A 26,311-nucleotide genomic window follows, 5' to 3' on the forward strand; every position below is an offset into this window, starting at 1 on the left:
ATGATACTGTAGATTAGCATGACATACAGAATATAACAGCACCACATCAAGGCAGCAGCAGGACTTTTCCTCTCAGGCAGACTACACTGCCAGCGTGGCCAGGCAATAATGGTCCTACTCCTACTGTAGAGATTAGAACAAGTGTCTTCAATTAGAATTTGTGATAAGGATCTTAAGCATCTAGGCGCAAGAATTCCGGCTTCCTTCCCAAAATTACAGGGTGAAGCTTGTGAAATAAGGGGTATATTATTAAACATATAAGGTTTAAAACATAGAAAGTTTAAGCTGATGAGTCTTAAACTTTCAAAGTAGGTGTGAATAAACAGCAGGGGAACAGCAGTAGCTTAGGCTATTTTTGCCAACGAAGATTATAAAATCATGTCTAGCCTTGACTACCATAATTACACTTGCAAACTTGCCTGCTACTAACCTCTATTCCAGACATTACCATTGTTCTTCACACCCGAAAAAGCCTTACAGTCCAGGAAGCTCTGCTAGGACAAATTAATTACTCTCTCCCTATAGTACCATTTGCCTGACAGGTTAGTTAGACTTGATAGGAAGAGTTAGGAGAAACCCTTTACCTTTAACAATGCTTTTACTGGGAGTGGTTCGGATGATGAAAATAACCAACAGATTTTTGTTGGTGAATCCCTAAAGGGCTCACAATAGCAGTACTCTGACTTCAATCACTTGACAAAACTTCAGATAAACATGTAACAAATTGAAGTTTTCATCCTGTATGAGACCTAGTGTGAATGTGTGCCTTGGGACACAGACTCTGCCCTACTGAGTTCAATCAGAAACTACACAGAGGGTATGAAGGATTAAGAGCTTATGAAATAACCTTCGAGATTACTTACACATTCTCCAAACACTTAACAGAACTTCCAAGAAAGTCAGTCTGAGTAAGCATGAAAAGACTTGGCCATAAATAAACCTTGTAACCTTCCTTTTAAGCAGTTATATTTCCAGACATAACTAAAAGTTGATGGAAGGAAGTTGTGCAGCTTTGTATAAAGGCTGACCTGGCAACCCTAGAGATTTGAAATTTTGACCTGCCAATTCTAATTCTTCATTACTGGACATGAAGTACAGTATGTCCTGTATGAAAGATGCTATATAGGACTATACATCTTGGTCTTGTATTTTATTATGCTCCGCAAACTAATATATTGGGCAAGTTATCTTTGTTCTCCAAAGACATTCTTAAAATTTTACCTTTAAGAAGTTGTCTGTTGTCAGTAGTGCAACCTGTTTCCCTGACTCCTGCTCTTCCACGTACCTGATGGCAAGAAAGAAAAACAACATAAAATTATGAAGTAAAGAAAGATTCTAAGGTTAAAAAAAAATTAAAATGTTTACACTGCTATAAAGATTTATTTTGGAAAGAAATGTCCTTTGGGCTGTCCTTGAAAAAGGACAGTCAAATCCAACAAGTTGAAAGGCTACTCCAAAACCCTGGAGATTATGCTCCAAATCAGCTTAACAAGTTCAAAAGTGATTTATGGTTAGTTGTCACAGTAGCTTGTTTCTGTATTGAGAACAAAAAGGGAAAAAAAATTCAAGTGATTACACATCACAGAAGCTGTACTCTCTCGACTAGATTAAGGCTTCCCGTCCTCCGTTTGATCAATTCGCCTTTGCTCTTTTATTCTTTTTTAAAGCTGACTCAATAAATGATTGTCCAAAAAATTTATTTTCCCTTTTACCTTCTAAAAGAGGGCAGTCTCCGAATGTTTTCACACTGATCATGAGATAAAGAATGAACTCTCTTCTGAAGATCTACCAGTTGGCAACACAGTACACTAAGAGGCTGGGAATAGAAGTGCTCCACAATACAGAGCTGAAAAACAAAGCAAGAAGTAGAGATGATAATAAAATTCATCCCCCCTGCTATATCTATCTACTTTTTAATGCTTTTTTATTACTACAATGCATATACTAAAATGGCAGTAATGGTACTCTCTAAAAAAAATTCATTATAATTCATAAAGATTCTGTAAGTCACTATAGGGCACTGATTATTACAATCACATAATTACCTTCTTTGCTGTATGTGCTGTTCATTTTCAGTATCTCTTATTTCCCTCCCTTATGTAGTAACTAATAGCTTGTCAAATATCTTATAGTCACTTATGTGAATTAATGCAATTTTTAGGTTATATTTCAGCTCCAATGCTTACAAATATTCAAGGTTGCATTTAGAGATATGAAGAGCAACTGCTGTACACAAGCCAATTTCTGTTTCATGTATACAAAAATACACTGTTAAGCTCTGTCTATGCATACATACAAATGCACTTTATTATCGATTTCACCCGAATTAAATGTTTGCAGCATCAGGGCCTTGCAGAACAATAGCACATGCTCATCACATCTATTCTTAAAAACCAAACAAACCCCGATCAGACAGACTACCTCACTAAAAACTTTTAAAACATAAAAACTGTCAAAGAGGAAAGACACTTCCTATCAGAAAAGTTAACAACATGCTTAGACATAATGAGATGATTGTAATCCCTTCTATTTATTACTTAGAAAATCTGATCTGAAATTGCTTCATCAATGAATACTTTTAACACACAAAGACATAGCCATATGTTGTCAGGGCTAGAATTTGCATTTTCATATCAGGCCAATGGAGAATTATTAGATTTTGATGACTCTTTCAAATTAGAGGAGTTGAAACCTACGAAAGCCCACACAGATCTGTCTGCAGGAAGTGGTACTACAGCTAGGATATTCCTTCTGGCCACATGTAATCATTGAATCTTAGATAGCAAAGAATCCATGAAACTCTAAAGGTATATGACATTAAAAGGGCATGTTCTACTAACAGGGTCACACATGGAACTAGGCAAGAAAGAAACAATTTCACAAACCTGTATTAAAACAGATTACGGGGGCTACAAATTCTTCAGAGAACCCTTCTCTGCAATCCACAAAAGCTACAAAATCCACAAAAGGAGACTCAAACACAGAAATACATCTAGATATGAAGATCTACACAAGCCAACAAAAATTTAATTATTGTGCTCTGTACAGACTATTTTTAGAAACCTTGAACTCCTCCACTTTGTCTCCCGAGAGAGGGTAAATGTAACTCCGCACTGATGCACAGCTGCTTGTGCTTGGAGCACAAGCATTACCTACTTTGAGGCACAAAGTAAGTGACCCTGTAGCTACTATTCCCCTGAAAAGGTAACAAGTGTGCATCCAGAAACTACGCCAGAAGAGTTCAAGAGGGGAAGAGACACTACTGTAGCCTATTCACACCAAGACAAACCAGAGTCCAAGGACCTGGTACAGAAAATCAGAGACAGAGTTTTGCCAGGGGTGTTAGAAAGCTACAAGTTAATCTATAGCAAGACACAGCTCTTTCTACCCACTAAGGCAGGTCACCCTTTTAAATGTAATCGTAAAATACTGGGGGTTTTGTGGTAGAGTAAACTTTTACTTCTTTTGCTTCTTCATACCTGCCCTACAAGTTTTCTCTAAAACCCTTATCAGTTAAGGTTTTAAAAGATGCATCTCTTCATAGACCCAACCTGTTCCCAAAGGACATTTTTTCATACAATTCAGCAATATTAGGTCCTATGAAATCTTTCAGTGCCTAGTAATTAGTTTTCACAACCATAATTTGAATTGTTGTTACCACTGCATACCTGAAATCCTTTGATAAAATTCTGGACAGAAAAATCATGGTACAAGAATATGTTGATGAGAACCTGCAGAACTTTTTCACCCAGTTTAAAGGGAAACTGGGCTGTCAGAAGCAGCTGAAAGAGAGACAAAAAGAAAAAGTAGCCATAGTAGAAATTTTCTCCTGAATTAAAATAAGCAAAACATATATATACAATTTGATACAACTCTCAGTATGTGTTAGCATTTAACTAAATCAGATACTAAATACACTGCCAGCTTCTAAAAACAGTATTTCTACTAAAATATCCACGCAAAGATTGATTTTCAGTTTATTATTTTACCCCATTTTTGTAAATACCTTTTACTAATGCAATATTTGAATTTAGTTTTTTGCTTAACGCTGGTTTTGTATTTATTGTAAAACTGCAAACAGAACAGAGACTGCTGTAATAAACAGAGATGCTACTACTTTCAGCACATGTAACAACGATTTTGGAAATCCTACACAAAGCGACGTACCAAGAATCCACAGGCATAACGTGGCTTGAACATTTGGATGACTCAGCTAATGTTTGAGAGGTGGCAAAACTCAGGCTGAACTGTTATTTTTCTAACTTTAAAGCCATCTTTTTCTGGAACAAAGTAAAACTCAAAATCAAAGCACTACTTTAATGAAGAGGTGTGAATGTGAAAGTGTAATTGCCCAAGTATATATGCACAGATGTCAATGCAAATGAAAGATGAAAGCAGGTGTGTTTCTCAGTGTGAGAAGGGAGCTCTCAGTATTAAGCTACTCTGCAGCTGTGAGTAGAAATATCCAAAATCCACAGCTCTCAGGGACAGATTCCTTTTCAAAACCTTCAGACCAACCTACCTTTAAAGGCCAGACATGTAGACTGTGCTGCAATACACACACTCTCCTTCTATTTATAAAGGGAATTACCTTGTCAATTATAGTAGACAGGTGGTCCTTACAGGAAAGGGACTGGAAAAGCTCTATGCACAGCAGAGAGGAAACAGAGTGAGGAAGTAATCTGTGGATAATCATCGGTGATGTAGCGATTCCAAAAATCAGCACTAGAGGTAATTCATGGATATGCTGACTAGATAAAGATGGAAGCGAGAAAAAAACCCATAATAGTTACATTATAGAAACTCATGAAACAAATGCATTTTGTTGTTACTACAGCACTGAGCTTAGATGCAGAAAGGGGTAAGTTAAAAGATTTGTTGCATTTATTCTACATTCCATACGCTCATAATTAGGTATTTATCCTTGCCACAAAAAACAAAAGAAAATACAACACTTAAAAAACAATTAAAACCTAATTTTTCACTGCCTTACACCCTACTGATTTCCACATAATTGTGCACTTCTGATTTTACTTTTCAAAATGTTCCCCTGAGAATCCATCTGCCAGATCCGAAGTAGAAAACTATTTTTATTGTTGGTCCCTCAGCAAGAGAAATTGCCTGGGCCTTGTTTAGAGGTAATGTCAGGTGCACATGCTGCCCCTGAATTAATCGTACAACTGCAGCCCCAGTTCTGATGCAACTGTAGTTTCAACCTGGGGACTAAGTGAAAGGTGCTCTTTTTGGAGAACAGCATGAGCTTTTGATTAGCACGCACGAGATGATATTAAGGAAGACAGGTTAAGGAAGAACAGAAGTACAGGAGCACCCGAAGTAGTCAGCTGCTGATTACAGATCCTGACCAACTGTATAAGTTTTACATACACTCCTATTGGTAAGCTAGTGACCTTTAATCACCATTAAATCAGTAGTCACACAAAAATATACTTTGAAAACAAATTTAAAAGCCTACAAAAGAAAGACCTAGGCATCTTAAAAAATTATTTTCACATTCACAAATTCTACAACAACTAGTACCAAGAAATCCTCCTATGTGAAAAATTAAATCAGCCACCCTGTATCTCAACCTGGTCCTTAGGCACTCTGGTTCAGAGTCTCTAGTTAGCTTTAGGGTAATTTATCCCCAAAACCTAGCAAATACGTTTTTGCTCAATCACTGCTGCAAAGAAGCAACACTAATATTTGATTCCAATGCTACAGTGACCTCACTGTCACATTTCAAAACAGCTGCAAACATAAAATGGGTACAGTGGAGTAACTAAACTTCAAGTCACATTACCTGCAGATGACTATGAAGTCTTGAAGTACTTTTGTGGTGAAACTTTCCATGTCTTTGAATATGACTACAACTGGAGGAGACTGCCAGTGTGTAGAAGTAGTTCTTTTTTTGCTTGGAGCTTCAGAATCTGTTTTCTTTAAAGGCATTCATTAAACATTAACAAACAGAAGACAGTAAAATAAAAAGACTGAATCCCATCTATGATTATACATTACTCCAAAGTGATGTGACTGAACTTTTTGTCAGCTGTATTTATTATTAGCATTTAGAACTGCCATTTTTCATCCTTCTGTTTGGCACAGCATGAAGCACAAAGAATAAACAGATTTTAAGCACACATTCCAACAAAGACAAGAATAGCTCTGTGAGACAGAACTGGTGAAGTTCTGCTGGGATTGAGGGAGGAGATTTGAGTTGTGCACAGAGACATTACTTATTTCCTATATCTCTACCCAGTAACAAAAAGAGCATATACTCATTACATTTTTGTTTATCACACTGCTCTGATGAAGTCATCAGAAAATCAGTCCTAACTGTATTCATGACAGAAACAAAGTATAAAACTTTATTAGCTGTAGCAAACAGAAAGATACATAAACATTTTGAAGGTTATTTTCTTACTGCTTGCCAATGTACTCTGGGCTGCAGATGACATCATGGCTCATTAGCAGTAATACAGTACCTTTCCCCTGGATGGCTGTTCTTCCATCAAGTTTTGTTTTAATAAACAAGACATCTCAGCACTCCTGGGAGAAAAGCATCTGGCATGAAGCTGATACTGCATTTTAAGCTTCTAGTTCCCAATTAAACATATGATAAACCAGTACTTTTTGCTTGTGTTTCAGAATTCTGACATTCGTACGTTAACAGTAACTAACTCCACATTTGTTATATGTGTTACATATTATATTCAAATCACGTTAATCTCAAGGTTTTTTTAGTGTTAAATTAAAAGTTAACCTTTGGCATTTTCTCACAGAAATTTGAGTTATTCAATTCTTGTTTTAAACACATCTAAAGGTCAGGAATTTTCATCAACTGGTGACTAAAAAAAACCCCAAACAACATACCTTTGTTACACTCTCATACCATTTGATAAGAGAAGACATTGAACAACGTATTCTATTCTGGGAAACCTGCACATAGTCCTCATCTTCCAATGAGTCCACATCTACATAGCAGTTCATCAGCTGCCCCATCAGCTTCTGCATCAGATTTTTTATGCCTTCACAAAAAATTTTAGACACAGAGTAAAGACATTTGGTTATTCAGTAACACTTCTCCAATCCATACTCCAAAATATTACCCCAATTATTTTTTATATTACCCCAACTATTTTTCACATTTCTAACTAGTCTCCTTCTCTCTCCAGAATGCACATCTCCTGCTCCAGAAAGCATTAAGGCATGTTGTCAATGCAATAAAAATTATCCAATTAACTTGCCTAGATAGCAACAATTCAGGTTAAGATGTTGGTCTTCCATCTTTCCTGAACTCCAGCCACCTGCCATTACAGTGAGCTAAAAATAACTAAGGCAGCCAATCCACAGAACTGAGGATACTGCCATAAATGACTTTTACTATTTTTAGTTAAAAAATAAAAAAGGAGCAAGGAGAGTGGGACAAAATTTTATTATACCTATTCTCTTGCTGTAATAATGTGACTGCAAGCATTTAAAAAGTGGAATACATACATACACTGTCCAGTTAAACAAGAAGAAAGCCAGCCTACAGTATCGACGTGCAATACACTAAGCAACATGTTCTTGACATTTATGCTACATCTAAGTAGTATTTCAATCTTTATTGATTTAAAAAGAACTGGACACATCTTAAAATACAGTAGGCATTACTGCTGTGATGACATGGGTTTGATCAAATCTTTAGAAAGTCTTCAGGATCCCTCCATCCACTCTTCTTACATTTGGGGGCAAAAGCCAAAATTTCTAGTTAATCGATACCTCATTCAAACAAGCAGCAAAACTATTGCATTATTTACCTGGGCAATCTTTAGCTTCCAGCAAGGCTATATAAGGAGTAATGTTATTCTGAAGGAAGTCTGAGACACTTCTGAAAGTCAAGTCATGATCTGTAACGTTTACACCTAGAAAAAAAAAAAAGAAAAATTTTGAAGGGCATTTTTCCTGTGATTTGTGATCATAATGACTGAATAATAAACTGAACAGCAGACAAAAAACAGAAGATACCTCACACAGTTAAGGAAGGAATGGAAAGCATGGCATCAGCTATGACAAAAGATGAAAAACTAGCACAAGTCTAGACATACATGTTGATTTTCCCTGATTAAGAGAAACAGGAATCACTGCAAAGGCCCCTCATATACTTTGGGGTTTTTTTTTTTAGAAGAAAGATTTCTCAAGAGTGCAAAACTGCAAGAAGTAGGATTAGTTTCCCAACATCCCTGCTATTGATGTCCTCATAAACCATCCACTTGTCTGCAGACAGGAAGTTAAGCTAACTTTCTGCAGAAGAATACTGCATATGCCCAAGTTCTGGATCCTCACGTCTTATGTAAAGAGGAAAACTACTATGAACGAGTAGGAATCTCCACCTGAATTCACTGTGAACTACCTACTATTTAATGCCTTTATTAGTACCCTTAGTCAACCAAAAAAAAAGAAAAAATAAGAACAAGCCCCTCCAGAAGGCAAGTCAGAGCTTCTTTCACAGAAATATCCCAAGCAGGAGCTTTTTACTTTCTACTGCCTATAAAAGCAGAGTACTTTCCCCTCTTTGTTAGTGCTCACATGGTAAGTTTGAAGGATTGGTCTGATTTTAGGTTCCCTAAAATGATCCACTGAAAATGCAATTAACTTACTTAGAATCAGGTTTAGGATTATAATTAAAAACCTTTGAAAGAAAGAAGCGGGGGGGGGGGGGGGAAAGACAGACTTCAGAACTTTACTATCTTTAGTAATATGATATTCAGCCATTTTCTTCATTCTCTGTACCTTTTCCAAGATACAGACACTGCTTTCCTACACTTAAAGATGCACTGAAAGAACATATATCAGAAAAACAGAAGCTATGTAAAGTCATGTTTAAGCATGCTGGTGGCAGAAACAGGGACAGAATCAAAGTACCTCCAGTGCCTCAGTGCTACCCCCTGCCTAAAAAAAAAAACTGTAAGGAAGGTGTTGACCTACTGGACTATTGTGCATATAGACAAAAGGGAGAGAGGTTTTATCTTGCTTCCTTCTCCCAGTCCACTCTCTTCTGTTAACATTTTTGAAGCTGATATTGCTCACAGTAACTGCTGGGAGTCAGCAAGGTAATTTTCTTTGATTTCCCTGTCAGTTTTAAACAGATGTACATAACAAAATATAACTTAAAAAAATTACCTAAGACAAGAGCTGCAGTGGGGATTTCTCTGAACTTCATCCGGCAAGTCCATTCTGCTGTCTTCTCTTGAAATTCAGAATGAAACCGGCTCAAAAAATTCATCAGATTATCAAGCAACTGCTTATTCAAGTCTTCCTGTACTTTCTGTAAACATAAATAGAGAGATTTTATTTATAAAAATGTGAAAACACGAGAGTATCACTCTGGAAAAGTCACATGAACTGGAATTTCAGTCCTTGCTACAAACACCAGGTTTGGTCATGACTATTTCTTGTGTGGTCTGATAACCATTATCTTCACATTAAAGCTAAAATTACTATATTTTAGCCCTGCACTTTTTGTTTCTAACCTGGATCCTGGTAGTTCAACTGGAATTCCTTGCCTCACAGGAAAACAATATTCCTGAAAGCCCTTGATGAAATTTATCATAATAAGAACATTTGCAAGGCCATTTCTGACAGCAGGAGTCAAAACTGGAATACCTTGCAATACTGAAACAAAAAAGCCTTCCAAAATTCACCTTCCAAAACCAAAAGACAGTTCCTGCTGTACTTTTGTCAGGTTTTCATGTTGTGAGAAGCAGATGACAGATGGTGCTGCCACAATCACAGCACAGTTCATGACGGACATACAAAGAACAAGAGTGCTCCACAACAAAGTACCTGGAAGTCAAATCCTTTTCATTTTTCAACACCTCAAGGAGATACTAGTGACCAGCATGAGCACAGGGCCTGCCAACAAATCATCAGGTAGGAGTACCCTGGCAAAATCTCTGGAGAACATCCTGGGAGGCTCCCTTAGCATACTACCAGAACCCCTAGAATAAAAGTCCAAACCAGCAAACTACAACCTTCCCATGTATTCTGCCACAGATGAGGTTTACTACACCAGAGTTTGAAAGTTTATAAGAAATGAAATCCCAGGTAGCCCTCACCTACCTGGTCTGACCTCACAGATGATGCTGCTTTGAGCAGGAGTTCAGACAAGGGACTTCATAATGTCCCCTACAATGTGAATTACCACGCTATTTAATGTGTAAAAAACATTATCAGCCAGCACTAGGATGAAAGGCTGGAAATTCAAAATTCATTAGGACAAGCATCACAGATACCCTAGAAGCTGGATGAAGAAAATTCTATGTGTAGCAGCAAAAGTAACTGCAGTTAATCTTCCCTTGGGCAATTCAAACTCTAACGACAGGTCCTTATAAATCTGTCAATGTAGGATGAACTGTCTTCCATCAGGAGGAGTAAGACCAGAAAAAGTATTTGACAAACTCCTAACAGCCTCAAAGAAAACAAGGGTAGGAGACCTAGAGCAGGAAACAATGATGATTTTCCAGATGGGAAGCACAGTGGCTCTGTGCCTCTCACTCCTGCTCTGTGTGAGTGGTTAAGGGACGCTTTCACTATGATGGGCTGTGTCTGCTGCTCTGGGAGAAATCCTTGAAGAGCACTAGGAAAAAATCCAACACTTCATCAACCAAAAAATCCTGTAGCCACTGTTGGCCATGCAGGAGATTTGTCTCAAAAGTCTTGACAACACTGTGCCAAGGAAAGAAGATCCAAGAAAAAAGATCTGCCAGAAGTAGCCACAGAAAGTCAGCTTCCCTATAATCCACCGTGTAGCTGCCAAAGTGGTTTCTGGCTCAGCTGCCACCATTGCTGCCAACGATGGTAGTTAACCCATCGAGCTGTAGCAGTTGTCAGACAGATACCAAATACACCTCCACAAATTTCCGTGTGTTCTCTTTGGTTGGCACTGTGATGCACTGCTTTACACCTGGCTAATTAGCCTGGCTAGTCATGGTTTGAAAAGGCTACTGAGTAGTCCAAGTGAGCTGGATCATGGAATAGTAGGAACAGAATTACAGGAATTTATGATTTTAGCCCAAGGGTCCAGATTTTAAGCTACATCCATCTGGCTTCTACTGCATATCTCAAAACAAACTTTGGGAAAAAATTTCTCATAATGTCTAGAGCCCCAGTGCAAGCAGAGGAACACGGAATACTTGCCCAGAATCCATGACACTCAATAGAGGAGGAAATCCCTGCCGTAGGGAAGCAATTAGTCACACCGTAATGCAAGCCAGCTGGTTACATGGACACAAAACCAGCATGTCATGTAACACACAACAATTAGGAGGCCACAGTGCAGTATGAAATTAACTCTGTCCCCCATCAGACAAGCCTGTTCACGCTGTCCGTACTATATTTGCAGCTGTGTCATTCGGTATTTGACATCCATGCAGCTGTATTCACATAAATCCACCGTGAGTCCTGGACTGCTGTGTATGAACTCTGTAACACTGAGGTCAAGATCAGCCTGAAATCCTCAGAGGGCTGGCAAGCATTAACTGAATTGAAGGCAGAAGACAGCAGTATGCCAGGAGTTAGTAAAAAGGACAATTACTAAGAAGAGAAGCTTAGAAGCAGCAGGTTGAAGCATCAAAAACATGCAGTTCTATGATTACAAGTAATGTGTAAGTAATGGATTTATTATTACTATTTTATATTCTGGACAAGTATTTCAGTCTCAGTCAATATTTCTGCGTTAAATAACTGCCCTTTTAAGCATGTAAAAAAGATCTCCAGAAACAAAGAAGCAAGCAGCATTGTTATAAATGCAAAACACTGCTTTAGTACGAAGCACAAGACTCACCTCTGTTTCTGACTTAATTTGATTCCATAAAGACTGACAAGTAACAAAGCGCAACTCAGTATCCTCTGAATCATCGTTTCTGATTCCGAAATCATGAGCTAGAAACACAGAAAGCAAAGGAAAGCACAAATAAGCTTATGAAAACAAAACATTTTTTTTTTTCTTGAGAATAAAACAACTGAAACGAACTTCTTAATATACATATATATTCAGGGGAGATGACTTTTCTCTTAACCAATTAATTAACTGCTGGTATCTGGTAGAATAAGTGAGGGAACAAGCAGAATATATTATCCAAGTAGGCAGGCAAAAAGTAAAGAACTGACTTCCAGTCCCATATGAGCTAAAAGCTAAATCAGAGCAAACAGCCTTTATTATTAAAATTAAACAAAATTAAAAAAAAAAAAATCTTTTCCTTGCTTCAGAAAGTTTTGTGGGTCTCTTTCACCTATAAAATATTCAATCCTCCTTCACTATCAGCAGTGGTTTGATCTCTAGAAAAGAACCAGTTGATGAGCACAATCTCACAAAGCACTAAAATCACCCAAAACAGCAATATAAGTGACGAACAAGAAGCATCCCTAATCCTCCATTTTCATTGTCTCCCCTGAACTATCACCTCATTTGTATCCCTAAGAAAAATCACTTAAAATACATAACCCACTCTGATTACACATTTTAGGTTTTTAGCTGAAGAAAATCTAGCCACCACATTATTGGTAACATACCAAGGTATAATATACTTTTTTACACAACCAAAACTCAAACTATAGGTGTAAATATGCTCAGAAGGCCTTTTGTGGAGTGTAACAGTATTATCAACTATTGATAACAGAAGTTTCACAACTGAAACTTCACAGGATTGGGTTTCCAGATGGGATGGATGCACATCAAAGTACTGTTTTAGAACAACACTAACCAAATGTTGTGAGAAACCAAACTAGCTCATCTCTGCCTCGTTTTTAGTTCAGTCAAATTTATTTTCCTGCCTCAAAGCATTTGCTAACTAGAACAACATGTTTAGTAGTTTATCCAAATATTACTAAGCTTGCAAAAACGAAAACGTAATATCCAGTAAGGGACAAAATTTCAACGTGGTTTAAGTGCATAGGTTCTTGTTGTTGGTTTATTTATCTTGCAATGACCTGCAATGACAGATTGGATTCTACTCCCCTGTCTCTCATTCACTGAGCTACAGATGTCACAACTTCCACAGTAAAAATAATTTGGGTTTAATATTAAAGAAGATGTTACAGTAGGTAATGAATGAGAGCCAGTGGTGATTTCCACAAAAATCTGGCCCTATTAATTTCCCCTCCACCTTTTTCATACAAATTGTCACACTTTTGACAGCTCTGGTGATGCTAAAAGTAGTTTAACCTGGGAATAAGAACTGTAAGTTTCCTAATCAAATCTCAATCAGCAACTATTCAAGAAGCATTATTTGTGGCTCCAGTAAGAGTCAGTCTTGTTCAGTCTTCCTCAAATGACAACACACCTAAATACACATCTAGAGAAAATGTACGCAGCAAATACAGAAGCCATGGGATCTTCACAAGTGGCTTTTCTTTCTTCTTTTACAAGAAACTTAGGCAAACTACACAGAACATAAGACTTATGGATGGGATATAAATTCCTGACTCCCATAGCTTAAAAGTGACTCATTCAGACTCTTCAGATGAATTGTTTATCAGTTAGTAAACAATTTATGGTAGCATTGTACGGAGTTTTCTCATAACAAAATGTGCAAAGACAATGACAGCCATACAGTCTTGATTGCTGGAGATGAAAAAAAACACATTTACAGTAGCCAATAATTTGGTTATGTTCCTCCAAAGAAATGAGTTTTCAGCAATCAAGAAGCAACAGAAAACCTCATGCAGCTATGATAGAACTCATTATACAAATTCAATTAGATGTGATGAACTTTCCAGGATTAACCCTTCTCAAGCACAGGAACATATATGAAAATGCACTAACCTGTACTCTGAGACAATTTTCTCTTCTTGGCACTTGGTTTAAAAACAAAGCAGCCCTAGAGAATAGCAAAAAAAATACAGACTTCAATATGAGCATCATTTTAACTGGCTCCTGAGGCCCCTTTATTATCCTTTAATTTCAGTGCTCCATTAAACCAATCATTTGAACTGAATTGCCAGCCTCTTAAGAATATCAAGTTACATATTGTCCCTATATATTCCTGTTTCAAGCTGTAACACTAGTGGAAGCAGTATCCCACCACACTTGTGAGGAACTTTTACATCTTTCCACAACATTCTGCAATTTAGCCATCAACTATAACAGCAGCATATTCTTTAAAAGTCTCAAAACCTCCAACAGGTTTGGAATTAAGAGGTAATTATTCCCTGAGGACACATCAGCACAGTTTCAGTTAAAAACAAAAGGCAAGAGGCTGAGATGAACAGGTGATCCGGAACAATGCAGTGAGTATTACTAAGTTACAAAAGCAAATGACACGCCCAAGCTAGAGGACAACTGCATCCCAACTCAAAGAAGTAGATAGTTAGAAGCAGAATGACAAATGGTTTCAAAAGGGTTCAGATAAAAACCCCTGTTCCAAGGAATTCCTCCAGATAGAAGGCATCTCCCAGTTAGACCTCTTTCATCACAAAGTATTAAGTTTTGAATTCCAGGAGATTTTTTTCACTTTCCTCTAGAAAATTGGAAATTTCTTCCCTCACCCTCTCTACAGAAGCTCATCTCTTTTGTAGAGTTATAAGGATTTCCTATATATCAGAAATCTTAAAACTCTCACTGTAAGGTTCTTATGCTACAGCTAGGGGGGAGGAAACACATAAGTGTTGAAAATAAACAAACTGATTCAATCCTATATTTCTCAATGGAGATGCTAATACAAGCAAGGATTACTGAACGTGACCTAGGATAGTTCAGCCACTAGTGTAAGAATGATGTAGTGAAAATCAAACACCAGAGTTATATTCAATTCTCATCACAGTCGTCACTCTGTTGAGTGATTTCAGACATATCCTTTCTTATACAAGTAAGACATTACATCGACCTCCACTGAAAAACAGCCTTATAAACTGGAGATGCCTTCAGATACTTTCCATTTTACCATATATATTAAGAAGCATTTAAAACCAGCTGGCCAAAAGTTATGGTTATTCTACAGGTGCTAAACACTCTGGAACGATTCCACTGCAAAAACTTAAGATACGAATTTATTTATGCTGCTGTATGCACAACAGGAGCACAAATGGAATTGGCCAGAATAACTGTAAATCACTTATATAAAAGAAGAATATATGCTTAATCAAACTAAACACAAATACTATTGAATGCTTTACAAGCATTGGATTTCCCTACACCACTGAATCTAGCTGAGATCAGAACATAAAACTGCAAAGTACTACACAAGGAACTTGGGAGGCAAAGTGGAGTGACACATTTCACTACCAAACTAAAAGGTAACAGCAATTTTCTGAAGAGAAATCCACCAGTTTTGGATTAAGTTATAAATTTATTTGGAAGCGCTTCCCTTCGCTCCTGAGAGTAATAATCTGCACAGCAACTTCCACACCAAAGGATCCAGCTACACATGGCAACTGAGTGAAAAACAATGTAACAGCAGTCTTGCGATGATAAAACAGATGCTGTGAAACCACTGCTGTTGCTCACTATATGATCAAGCACGAGACTAAATGTCAAATGTTTTAATATAACATTTTAAGTCTCGCTATGCATTAACGCTCTGATGAATGCACTGTCCCTACTGCCAGCCCTGACTACTGGCCAGATAAAAGCTTTCATTTCGGAAATACCACGGCAATAACAGATATTTAACATCACCTGTGGGCGACAGCACTTTAATCTTTATTTCTGCATTGAATTAGTTTGGGGGACAGAAGCAACGAGCCTTCGAAAGCGGAAGCAAGAAGTGCCAACAGACTTCAGCTGGCAAAACCTCCAGGCGCTACAGCTCTGCTCCGCTCCGCTCCAGCGAAGCGTTCCTATTGTGCCAACGGGAGAGCGGAGCAGGGGGATGGATGACCATGTGTCAGTCACCAATCATGGTGCGATTCCTGGGGATGTTCTGGGCAGGACTAAGAGCTGGGCTCGATGATCCTTGTGGATCCCTTCCGCCTCAGAATATCCTGTGATTCCGTGTGACTGCGGTGAGGACGCAAAGCGCCTTGGGCAAAAACAGGACCCGGAGGGAGCCGGCGCACGGAAAGCCACCAAAGCTTTGGGAAGGGACGGGCAGCGGAACGGGGCAACGGGGAACCTGGGCACAAGGGACGCGGGAAACAGCAGCGAATGGAGGAGGCGGGAAGAGGAGCAGGCGCAGGGCGCGGCGGGCGATACCGCAGGTCCAGCTCCTCCAGCATCCGCACAACCCCCGCTGCTCCCTGGGGAGACCCCCGCCCTCTCTCCCACGCCTCACCTTGGATACGGAGCACGTGCTCATGTCGCCCCGCGCCCCGGCGTTATCGGACATGAGGAGAAGGAGGAGGAGGAAGGACGCCTCAGGACTTTGGCGCACGCGCTCTCGCGGCGCGTCCCCTCTGCCTCCCCCCGTAACGCGAGGGTGGTACGGCCCGGGCCGCCCCTGGGCGGGCGGAAGGAGCGGCGCGGGGGGGGGCGGGGCAGCCGTGGAGGTTCCGCCGGGCGGCGCGGCCATGGCGGCGGGGTCTTGGCGCAGGAGCATCGCCGCCCAGGTACGCGCCGCTCCCTCCCGCCGCTGGCGCGGAGGGGCAGTGCGCCGCGACCGACACATCCCCTTCGCGCCCTCACTACGAGTCCCCCCACACTGCCCGGGCGTCTCGCAGTGGGCGCGACCCACAGCCGAGCTGGGGTTGGGATAAACTGAGTGAGGTGTAGCGACCATCCCTGGAAGTGTTCAAGGCCAAGTTGGATGGGGCCCTGAGCAACCTGGTCTGGTGGAAGGTGCCCCTGCACGTGACAGGGAGTTGGAACTTTAAGGTCTTAAAGGTCACTTCCAACCCAAACCATTCTGCCATTCCATGATTACTTCGGTCGGTAATGGCACGGGAGGGTTTGACGAGATCCTTTGTGGGGAATAAAAGCCCCAACCCTCTGTGGTGTTTTGCCTTTCTAAGGCTCCTTTAACATTTCTTGAGTTTGTATCTCATATTTTATTCTATTGTTCATAATATTTAATAAGTCTTTCCTTTTTCACCTGGGTTTAAATTTGCTTTCAAATACAAACAATGCATCCTCTATAGGTATTTAAACAGGAAGCAGTATTTTTACTTGGGGTTTTTTTGTTTGGTTGGGTTTTTTTGTTTGTTTGAGGGTTTTTTGGTTTGTTTGTGTTTGTCGTGTTTTTTTTTCTTCTTAAGCCAAGTCGTTCTTTATTTCCAATTTAGCTTTCAAAGGTTTTGGATCTGCCACCAGAAAATTTAATAAAGTCCATATCTGCCGTTCCCGTCTCCAAAAAACGGTAGTTGTTTACATTTTATCTTACAATGCTATGTCACGTTTTATTATTTTATGTCATGTTTATTATTGCAAGAGCTTAACTCTAGGGAAAAAGAAATACAGAAAAAACCCAAACCTTATGTACCAATTTAATTGTAAGAAGATAGTTCAATCTAATCAAATCACTGTATTTTTTCAAGCAGGCTTAAAATAATTTTTTAAAAGCCTGTACGAATTACGGGCAGTGCTTGAATGGCAAATGCTTCAGCATTAGTGATCTCAGTGTGAAACTGCTTAGAACCAATGTGAAGTTATAATGGGATTTTTTTTCAGTGTCCTGCTCAAGAGTGGTAATGATGTTAGCAAGTAAATTACACTCACTCATAAGCATAGTTTTTGTTTATTCTGAAATAGTGTTCTTACCATATCTATTTTTTGATTGTATCAGAACAAAGGTAATATTTGGTCTTCTATTGCAGCTTTCTAAACATAGTAAACTTTCAGATATATGTGTCTGGGTTAGGCTTGGCAACTAGAGCTGTCATATGCAGAAGTCAGCTTGGATCTTCCAGATCTCCCCAGCGTTGCAACAGGGTTTTTTTCCTGATTTTCATATGTGCTTTTTTTCAGGCATGTTGCTGATTTCCAGCTCTCCATTGCTTCTGTAGTAGAAAACAGTTCTAGTGATTGCTTAGCACAAGACTTGCATCTTCAAGCTCAGAAGCTGGCTGAAAGGGTATGCTAATGCATTCATCACATATTTATGCAATAAGAAACTTACAGACTAGAGCTGTAAGAGACATCATAAGGTAAAAAGTGTTCTTTCTCCAAGCATCTATCTGGGTCGGTATAGTTTGATGACTACTTGTAATTGTACACAGAATCTTCACAGGGAATTGGAGAAGCAGTGTGAGGTTCTCTTGAAATTGTTGTTTTCAAATAGTTTGAGAGAAATAATACTGGTGGAGTTAGGTGGGTATCTAAAGGGTATGCCATGGTCTGTACTGTTGCCAGCATTTGAGGAAGAAATTGAGTGTGTGATGGCTTGGAAAACCAAAGGTGCAAAATCCAGCACTAGAAAAACAATGGGTAAATTTAGCCTTTGAGACAAACAGGCCAAACTTTCAAATCCCTAGCTGCTTGAAATTGAGTTTTCTTAGAACAGGAATTTTTTTCAGGGGTGCTAGTTTGGAAAATCTTAGTAATTGAGATATTAAGAATAACTGCAGCATAAAAAAAGAAGAAGCATGAAAAACAAGGTCTTACAGAAGTGACACAAACGTTGAAGGATGGAAGGAAATAAAAATCTGGAGAAGCTGGCTTGCATAAAGTTGAAAAAAAAGTGGCAATCGGAAGGGTGATGCTAAGGTTTTAGAGATCATTTGTGCCAAAAAAAAAAATAATTCACAATCAAAAGCTGTGTTGCTGATACCAATGCAGAGGAGTATAAACTAGGAAATTGCCAGCAAGTGTGAGAAGGAATCAGTAGGATTGCTCTACAATCAGAAGTTAAAAAGGAGAAATAAACCCAGTTGTAATACTATTGAGAAGCTAAACTATTTTTCATCTCATTTTTCACTGCTGAGATGTTGAAGATGTCCATAACTTGGACCTGTTTCTTTAACAAGATAAGTATCCTGACTCAGGTGAAAGAACTGATGGTGCACAGATGTACAACTAAGTTCTGAAGCAGCTTAGAGATTTTCTAGACCCATAAAATAATTGAGGTAGGAAAGGACCTCAGGAAGTTATCTGTTCCCATCTCCTCCCCAGTGCAGGTTGTTGAAGATATTTGGATGAGGTTGCTGAGGACTTTTAAAATTAAATCAGGTGTTGAAAGCCTCCAAAGATCTGACAACCTCCTTTGTAATCTGTTTCAATGACTACATTGTCGTGGGAACAAGTTTTTTATCCTGTGTCCAGTCTTTCATTTTAAAAACAGCTGCTATTCCCAGTGTTTAGGAAGCTGAAAATTGCCTCCCTCCTTTATTGTTTGTGGCTTATTAAATAAACCTGGGACATTTAGCCCTAAAGCTTTATATGGAGGAGCAATTGTAACAGTAAAGAACAGACTATCAGTGTAAGCTCCCAAATTGCATAGACCATGCCAGTTAGAAAAGAATCCATAATCTCTTAGGAATGTTTTTTGTTCAGTGATGAATAAAGGAGATGCATTTAGTATAATTTGTTTAAATTGGTCATATCTTCTACAAAGAAGTGAGCAGTGTATAAACTAACAAAGTAAGACTATGTATCTAAAACTATCAGAAAAATGCAGGCAGTTACCAGTTTTTGTCATGACAAACAGTTGTTGGAGTGCTTTAATATTCAGCAATGTGCTTAGTCACTTCTGAGGAAATAGGTCACAATGTTTGAAATAAAGATATTTAGGTTAGGCAGAAGAGGTGGAAATTTTTCCTGTTGACTAAAATAGTCTAAGTAATACAGCAACGTGATACTAAATGAAACATAATGTGCTCTGGGTGCTGAGAATTGTGCGTCGAAAGGGTCTTGTTTCCATGGGCTTTTGATTTCATCTGGCTGGCTAATTCTTGTTTCGTTTCTGTGCTGTTAGTTCTTTGTGCAGGGGACATTGTGTTGGGGGTTTCTGTGCCTTTGTACAGCACAGTGGCATTCTGGTCCAAGCCTTGGGCATGGGGACATCTGGTTACTAAAGAACCACAGGGCACTTGGAGGAGAGGTTGTTAAAACTATGGAGGGGCCAAATCAGCTCTCATGTTAAAGAGATGAAAACTACTGACATGACAAATGACAAATGTAGAAAACATTTATCAGAACAAATGTTATGGAGAAAGTCTGGTGTATATTTCTGTTTTCTCTCTGCCCCATAAGTAGAAAGGACCTTCTGTAAAACAGTAAAATGGGAAATTCAGCCTCCAGACAGTAAATGTTTGGGGATTTTTTTATGTAGCTTGTGAATTAACACTGGTATTTGTTGTTATCAGAGCTTGTGAAGGTTAAAGAACTTCAAGGCTAGCTGTCATTTCTCTTGGTTAGGTCAGTGTCTAAGCTGGAGACCTAGCATGGGGGTACAATTTCCTCTTCATGCTGATGAGCTTCAGTAGAAATGTATAGCTCGCCTCTCAAAGATTTTAACCAAGTGATAAGGTTTGTGTCATTTCTTTATATGCTTTTTGTCCCTCTTTTTCTTTTTTTTTTTTTGACAATTTCTTGGCTATGAAAGCTAGTGTAATAAGAAGCTCTCAAACCTGAGAGGTTGAGATCCAAAACTCTCAGCCCATGAAGAGGCCCAAATTTGTGTTGACATTAGGTGTTGGTTGCCCAGATATGCCTCATGGGTTCAGAATTTTCAAAACATGGATAGTTGTAATTAAAATTTTTAATAAATTGCCCTTTAACATCTTTATTTTATACAGAATCACAGAATATTCCGAGTTGGAAGGGACTCACAAGAATTATCCAGTCCAGCTCTTAAGTGAATGCCCCATATGGGGATTGAACCCACGACCCTGTTGTTATTAGCACCGTGCTCTAACCAACTGAGCCAGTCTCAGGGTGTATTTTGTGTCGCGGGGCACTGCAGCCTGTTGTCACTAAACTTTTTTTGTTGTTTTTGTTAAGTGCTGTCAGGTACTGTGTAAGTTGTCAAATGTATCTCAGCTTTTGTCTGTACGAAGAGTTCAACTACTGCTCCCAGTCAAAAGAAAACACAGACCGTGCACAGGCAGGAGCTGAAGTAGAACATATGTGTGACATTTCAAGCCGAGTTGTATTCAGACCTATTAAGCATGGATGGGAAATAATAAAATCATTCCTTTTCCAGCAGGATTGATGAAATGATCCATTTCTGATTGCTTCAAACTAGCAAATAACATTTAATGTTTACAGTGGACTAAATCAATATTTATAGTGGATCGAAATACAGTTTTCCAGTTTACCTGTTTTCACGTAGTGTTTCTGTTTTATTTTGTTCTTTTAGCTAAAATGTGATGCTGTAGTGAGTGAAATCAGCGCTGGTCCAGGAACAGTGAACTTTACAATAAACAGGGAATTATTAGCAAAGGTGAGTAGTATCTTTCAGGTGCTTTAAGGTAAAAATAAATTCTTCAGTATAAAACTATAGAATACCTACTGTTGTCTTGAAAAGGTATTTTTTTTGTAAAACTGTCTTTCATAAGTTCTCTTCGAGGATCTCTGTTGCAGATTAGTTATGTAGGCCTAGAGTTTGGAATGAGGGTCAAAAAGTTTATCCCTATGAGGATACAATGTATCTACTGTTCACTGATAACCATAACTCCTCTTTTTTTCCTCTCTCTCTGCTTTAAAATGCAGGCTTGGTTACTTGGTTATATCTTTGAGTTTCTACAGTTTACAACTCAAAAGTTTTGATCTTGCATGTAAAGAGACTTGTTTTTACCTCAAATAAAAATATTTGATAGCAGATCTATTATTACATGCTTCACTAAAAAAAAAATTAAGAAAACGAAGGAAGATGTATTCCTCAGCATTCTGACTGAAGGTATATACCTAATGCTTATAACCGAGCCAATGGATATTAGTGTTAGCTGATTAAAGAAGCCACAGCTCTTGATGATAAGTGGCCTCAAGTCTGGAATAAGGCAAAGGCACTTCCAAAGAAATTTTTCCTGTCATGGAAGAGGAAGAAAATTTGCTAGTGAACATAAGGGTTGTTACTGGATGCTTTTTATAACCAATGGTACAGGAAATTCTTTAGTTTTTTTTTTCATCTATACGCAGTAAGTTAAACCAGCTGGATCTGATTGGAAATAGAGGCATGGGAGTTTGGCTCAAAGTTGCTAAAATAAAACAAAAATATTTAAAACCAGTAGCGAAAGGAAGATATAGCTCAGGCTGTAAGAGTAGTGTGACAGTTGTACTCTGGATTATTTTGAAGAGCTTCATAAAGATATGTGGATGACTGGTACTGTTAGACTGGGGACTGAATGAAAGCATTGCTAAACCAGTTCAACTAACTTGTTCAGCTAACAACTACTGTTGTGTTGTTGTTCATGGCCTTAATCTATAGGATTAACAATTTTTGTGGAAAATGATATTGTGGTCTGAGAAAAATAACCACATGTGAATTAGGGGCAAGAAATCAGGTCTTACCTAATACTGGTGAAGCCCTTTTCCCGTCAGGACTTCCAGTGAGTCACTTAGGCTTACAGTCCTCTTTTCCTGAATGAAAAGATCCTTTTTTGTCATGTGTTGCATAGGCATACCTATCAATCAGTTGCTTTATCCCTTTAATTTTTCATTAGCTATTTATAGTCAATCCATCTTGATAAGAACATAGCACTGAAAGAGTAGTCTGAGCTAAATTTTATTTATGGGTAGGATTTCACAAGATGCTTTATCTGTAGCAATTCTGGTCAGTTTAATGGTTCAAGCAAAACTGTGTCTGGCTTAATAGAGTTTTGCTGGAAAAAATATGTGGAATTAGGACATGTAATTTTGCATTATGTTGCTGAGGAGAGAGGAAAGAAAAAAACTAGCTGTAACTTTTGCTGATAAAGAGAATAGGTCTATGAGTAAATTTTTGTGTGTGTCTAGCTTAGCGTGTGCCTTCTTAGGTGTCACAGTAAGAACAGAACAAAAATGTTTTCTACAGATGCTTTTCCTTTTTTAAAAAAAGATTATTCACTATCTATTGCAGAAAAATTTTAAAGTGATTTTTTTAAGGGGGGGGGAAGGAAAGTTTCCACTGAATGAAATGAGATTTCCACTTTGGTTTGCTTTCTTAAAGCCTCCTGTTATCTTCAGGAAGCTTGGCCAATGCGTACAGCTTCATATATGTAGTGGATTGACCCTGGCTGAATGCTAGATATTCACTAGAGCCACTCTCTCACTCCCTTCTGCAACTGGACAAAGGAGAGAGAAAATATAATGATATAATGAAGGATTCATGAGTTAAGATAAGGATTGGGAGAGAGATCACTTACTGATCACTGTCACAGGCAGAACAGACTCAAAGTGGGAATATTAACTAAATTTATTGCTAACAGAATCATATCAGGAGAATAAGAAGTAAACAAATCTTAAAAACACCTTTCCCCAATCCCTCCTCCTTCCCAGCGGTGCAGGGAGACAGGGAACGGGGTTACAGTCAGTTGTTGTTTCTGCCACTGCTCAGGGAGAGGAGTCCTTCCCCTGCTCCCGTGGGGTCCCTCCCATGGGAAACAGTCCTTCATGGACCTCTCTGGCATGAGTCCATCTCTCGGGCAACAGTTCTTCATGAAACTGCTGCCACATGGGTCACTCTTCCATGGGGTGCAGTCCTTCAGGAACAAGGTGCTCCAGCATGGGTCCCCCAAAGGGCCACAAGTCCTACCAGGAAAACTTGCTCCAGCATGGGCTCCTCTCTCCATGAGTTAGCAGGTTCCTGTCAGGATCCTGTTCCAACACAGGCCTCCCACAGAGTCACAGCCTCCCACAGGCATCTACCTGCTCCGCCATGGACTCCTCCATGAGCTGCAGGTGGATCTCTGCACCCAAATGGTCCTCCATGGGCTGCAGGGGCACAGCTGCTCCATCATGGGCTGCAGATGAACTTCAGCTCTGGCTCCTGGAGCACCTCCTCCTCCTCCTGCACTGACCTTGATGTCTGTGTTGTTGCTCACATGTTCTCCCTCTGCTCTTCCCTGGCTGGAATTACATCTGTGCAATAACTTTTTTCTTCCTTCTTAAATAAGTTATCACAGAGGCTTTACTGTCATTCCCGATTGGCTCGGCCTTGGCCAGCAGCGGGTCCCGTCCTGGAGCCGGCTGGCATTCACTGTTCAGGACATGGAGGAAGCTTCTGGAAGCTTCCAACAGAAGCCACCCCTGTAGCCCTGCTGCTACCAAAACATGGCCACAGAAAACCAGTACAATATATGGGGTTTGTAATGTATAGGCCTGCGTGACAAAGTGAAGTATGTAGGGTATGTACAGGGACTGACTTTGCTGTATGAGCACATTACTGATAGTGTAGTCAGCATAGGATTCCTCTTCCCACAAACTGTGTTGAGGAAATATTTTAAGGTGTTACATACAGGTTCCATGCTTGCAAAGCAGACATATTTTTGTGCAGACCATTCATAGTGGCATTACAGACTTGCAGGTGGGGAAAAGAAGAAGGGGTGTTTTGATACATGAGGATTGAATAGTTGGCTTTCCTTGGCACTAAAGAAGCAGAAAATGGAAAGTTTTTACAAAATTCAGCCTTGATTTTCACCAAAACTCTGCCTACACTTTCTCTAACTTTTTTAGTTGGGCAGATACAGTTTTCAAAAGCTAATGGCATTTTCTTCTGCATATGAGACCTTGTTTGCTTGGCAGACCACCCATCTGATTGCTAATGTGGATAAAGGATGTGGATCAGTCTCTTGTGTGGCTGGTAAACAGTTTTCCTGATGATGCTTTCTGTTGTTGAAACTTTCTTTTGTATTTTTTTTTAATCTTCCTTGTGCTTTAGGCTGTGTTGCAACAGGTCTTCAAAGATGGTTCAGAGTATGGAGTAAAAAGTGAAATTTTCTCTGCAGTGCCTAGACAAAAGGCAGTGATTGAGTTCAGGTAAGCACATGTGAGGAGTCCTTTGAGAGAATTGGCTTGTCTGCTAATTGATATTTGCTGGTTGATATTCACTGCTGTAATGTATGATGCCTGTGATGTTAAATCATATTTTTACAGTATTCAGCTGTATTTAATACTCTAATGTTAATTTGCCAAGTAGAATATAAGTTATATTTAGGGAATTGAGGCTTTTTACCAGAATATATTTTTGATATTTAAGGGATTCATGCCTCACACTGCCCTCCACTAAGAATATTCTCATTTAGTGCATAGTAGCATTCAGTTTTTAAGTAAGCTTCTTTTATTTTGTTATCAAGAAACATGATCTGAATTTTCAGCCACTAATCTATTTCTTTTGTCACCTTAATACCTTTCTTCCTGACTTATTAAAGCAGCCAGGCATTTATCTTGCTAAATCTTCTCTATTGCTAGCCTCAAAATTTCTATCCAGTGCAATTTTGTTTACAGTCACTTGCTTGTGGAATGAAAAGTGGCTGACTCAGATCTTCTTATGGATAAGTATTTTTGTTCACTTATATTCCCTCTGCAGGCTTCTATAGTCATGGAAAGCAAGCCCTTGGCTTTAATTTGAAGGGTGAATTTTCATAACTGAACTTCCATTTTGTTATCAGAGCAAACAGTTGTGGGTACAGGGTTGTGTTCTTGTTTGGTTTGGGTTTTTTTGAGTGGGGCATTGTTGGAGAAGATGTGATTTCAGTTACTGATTCTTGTACACAAGATCTCCAGTCCTGGTATCAGATTTATCTCTAATAAAGGTGTGAATAGAATGATCCATATGTCCAAAACATGTAAACAGTGGGAAGATATTTTCAGTTCTTTGTCACTAGTATAGTTGGGGGTTGGTTGTTTTGGATTTTTTGTTGCTGTTGGTTTTGGGGTGTTTTGTGGTTTCTTTTTTCCCTACAAAAGTAGTTGTTAACTGATATTGGACGAAGAGCTGGTTGGATAGGAAAATTTGCTGTCTAGAACAGAAGCTAATCAGGGAATCTTAAGAAAAAATTGAAAATGATGGGTTTATTTCAGCTCTTCTGCTAGATGCATGAGTTCAATTATTTTGACCTGGTGATCTGGTAGTCTTGTGCATTGAACAAACATTATTTGTGAAAATTTGTTACAGCTCCCCTAATATTGCCAAAAGGTTTCACATAGGACATTTGCGTTCCACAATAGTAGGTAAGTGTGCATTTAACTGCCTTCCAAAAGGGCTTCTTTGTCTTCCTGTTTCACTTGACAGGGGAGCACTGCTAACCTTTCACTGGTGGAGGGGCCACGTGAGGCTCAACTTGCTAATTAAAAACCTTTTGCTTATTATGCAGTGAAGAGAAGAAAGTGGTGTGTTGCTGGCAGATTTAAGTCACATGTAATGTAGTTTTATGACTGTGAATATTAAATTAAGTAGTTTTAAATTGCTCTACAAAGACATCCAATTCAGTTTTCATTGAGGTGTCATGAGTCCTTTGAATTTTAAATTCCTAATTTGCACTG

At 39.0% G+C, this 26,311-nt stretch overlaps 3 protein-coding genes across 9 annotated transcripts in view; 2 read left to right on the forward strand and 1 right to left on the reverse strand.

Annotated features, from left to right (window-relative positions):
• The window catches only part of ORC3 (origin recognition complex subunit 3), a 34,456-nt gene extending 18,070 nt beyond the window's left edge, over positions 1-16,386 (reverse strand). For all 4 annotated transcript variants that reach the window (XR_010429365.1, XM_064650010.1, XM_064650011.1 and 1 more), the window contains exons 1-11: positions 16,251-16,386; positions 13,805-13,859; positions 11,825-11,922; positions 9,163-9,307; positions 7,800-7,904; positions 6,871-7,025; positions 5,801-5,934; positions 4,592-4,751; positions 3,669-3,782; positions 1,713-1,846; positions 1,222-1,285 (exon numbers count right to left, since the gene is read on the reverse strand). Coding sequence is in view for 3 of the 4 variants with exons in the window: in XM_064650010.1 (XP_064506080.1) it covers positions 1,222-1,285; positions 1,713-1,846; positions 3,669-3,782; positions 4,592-4,751; positions 5,801-5,934; positions 6,871-7,025; positions 7,800-7,904; positions 9,163-9,307; positions 11,825-11,922; positions 13,805-13,859; positions 16,251-16,304 (1,218 nt within the window). In the remaining variant the exon portion in view is untranslated. The remainder of the gene's footprint in view (positions 1-1,221; positions 1,286-1,712; positions 1,847-3,668; positions 3,783-4,591; positions 4,752-5,800; positions 5,935-6,870; positions 7,026-7,799; positions 7,905-9,162; positions 9,308-11,824; positions 11,923-13,804; positions 13,860-16,250) is intronic.
• Positions 1-26,311, forward strand: part of CGA (glycoprotein hormones, alpha polypeptide) — a 349,628-nt gene that overhangs the window by 123,345 nt on the left and 199,972 nt on the right. The window lies entirely within an intron of this gene.
• Positions 16,425-26,311, forward strand: part of RARS2 (arginyl-tRNA synthetase 2, mitochondrial) — a 42,113-nt gene continuing 32,226 nt past the window's right edge. For 2 of the 4 annotated variants that reach the window (XM_064650013.1, XM_064650014.1), the window contains exons 1-6: positions 16,425-16,524; positions 17,197-17,270; positions 17,879-17,984; positions 21,210-21,293; positions 24,708-24,805; positions 25,944-25,999. In XM_064650013.1, coding sequence (XP_064506083.1) covers positions 16,486-16,524; positions 17,197-17,270; positions 17,879-17,984; positions 21,210-21,293; positions 24,708-24,805; positions 25,944-25,999 — 457 coding nt within the window. In that variant the 5' untranslated portion in view covers positions 16,425-16,485. Of the gene's footprint in view, positions 16,525-16,779; positions 16,799-17,196; positions 17,271-17,878; positions 17,985-21,209; positions 21,294-24,707; positions 24,806-25,943; positions 26,000-26,311 lie in introns of those variants that run through there. The other 2 variants (XM_064650015.1, XM_064650016.1) reach the window with 2 other exon arrangements.

Source organism: Pseudopipra pipra, chromosome 3 (assembly GCF_036250125.1).
Source record: "Pseudopipra pipra isolate bDixPip1 chromosome 3, bDixPip1.hap1, whole genome shotgun sequence".
Taxonomy (NCBI): domain Eukaryota; kingdom Metazoa; phylum Chordata; class Aves; order Passeriformes; family Pipridae; genus Pseudopipra; species Pseudopipra pipra.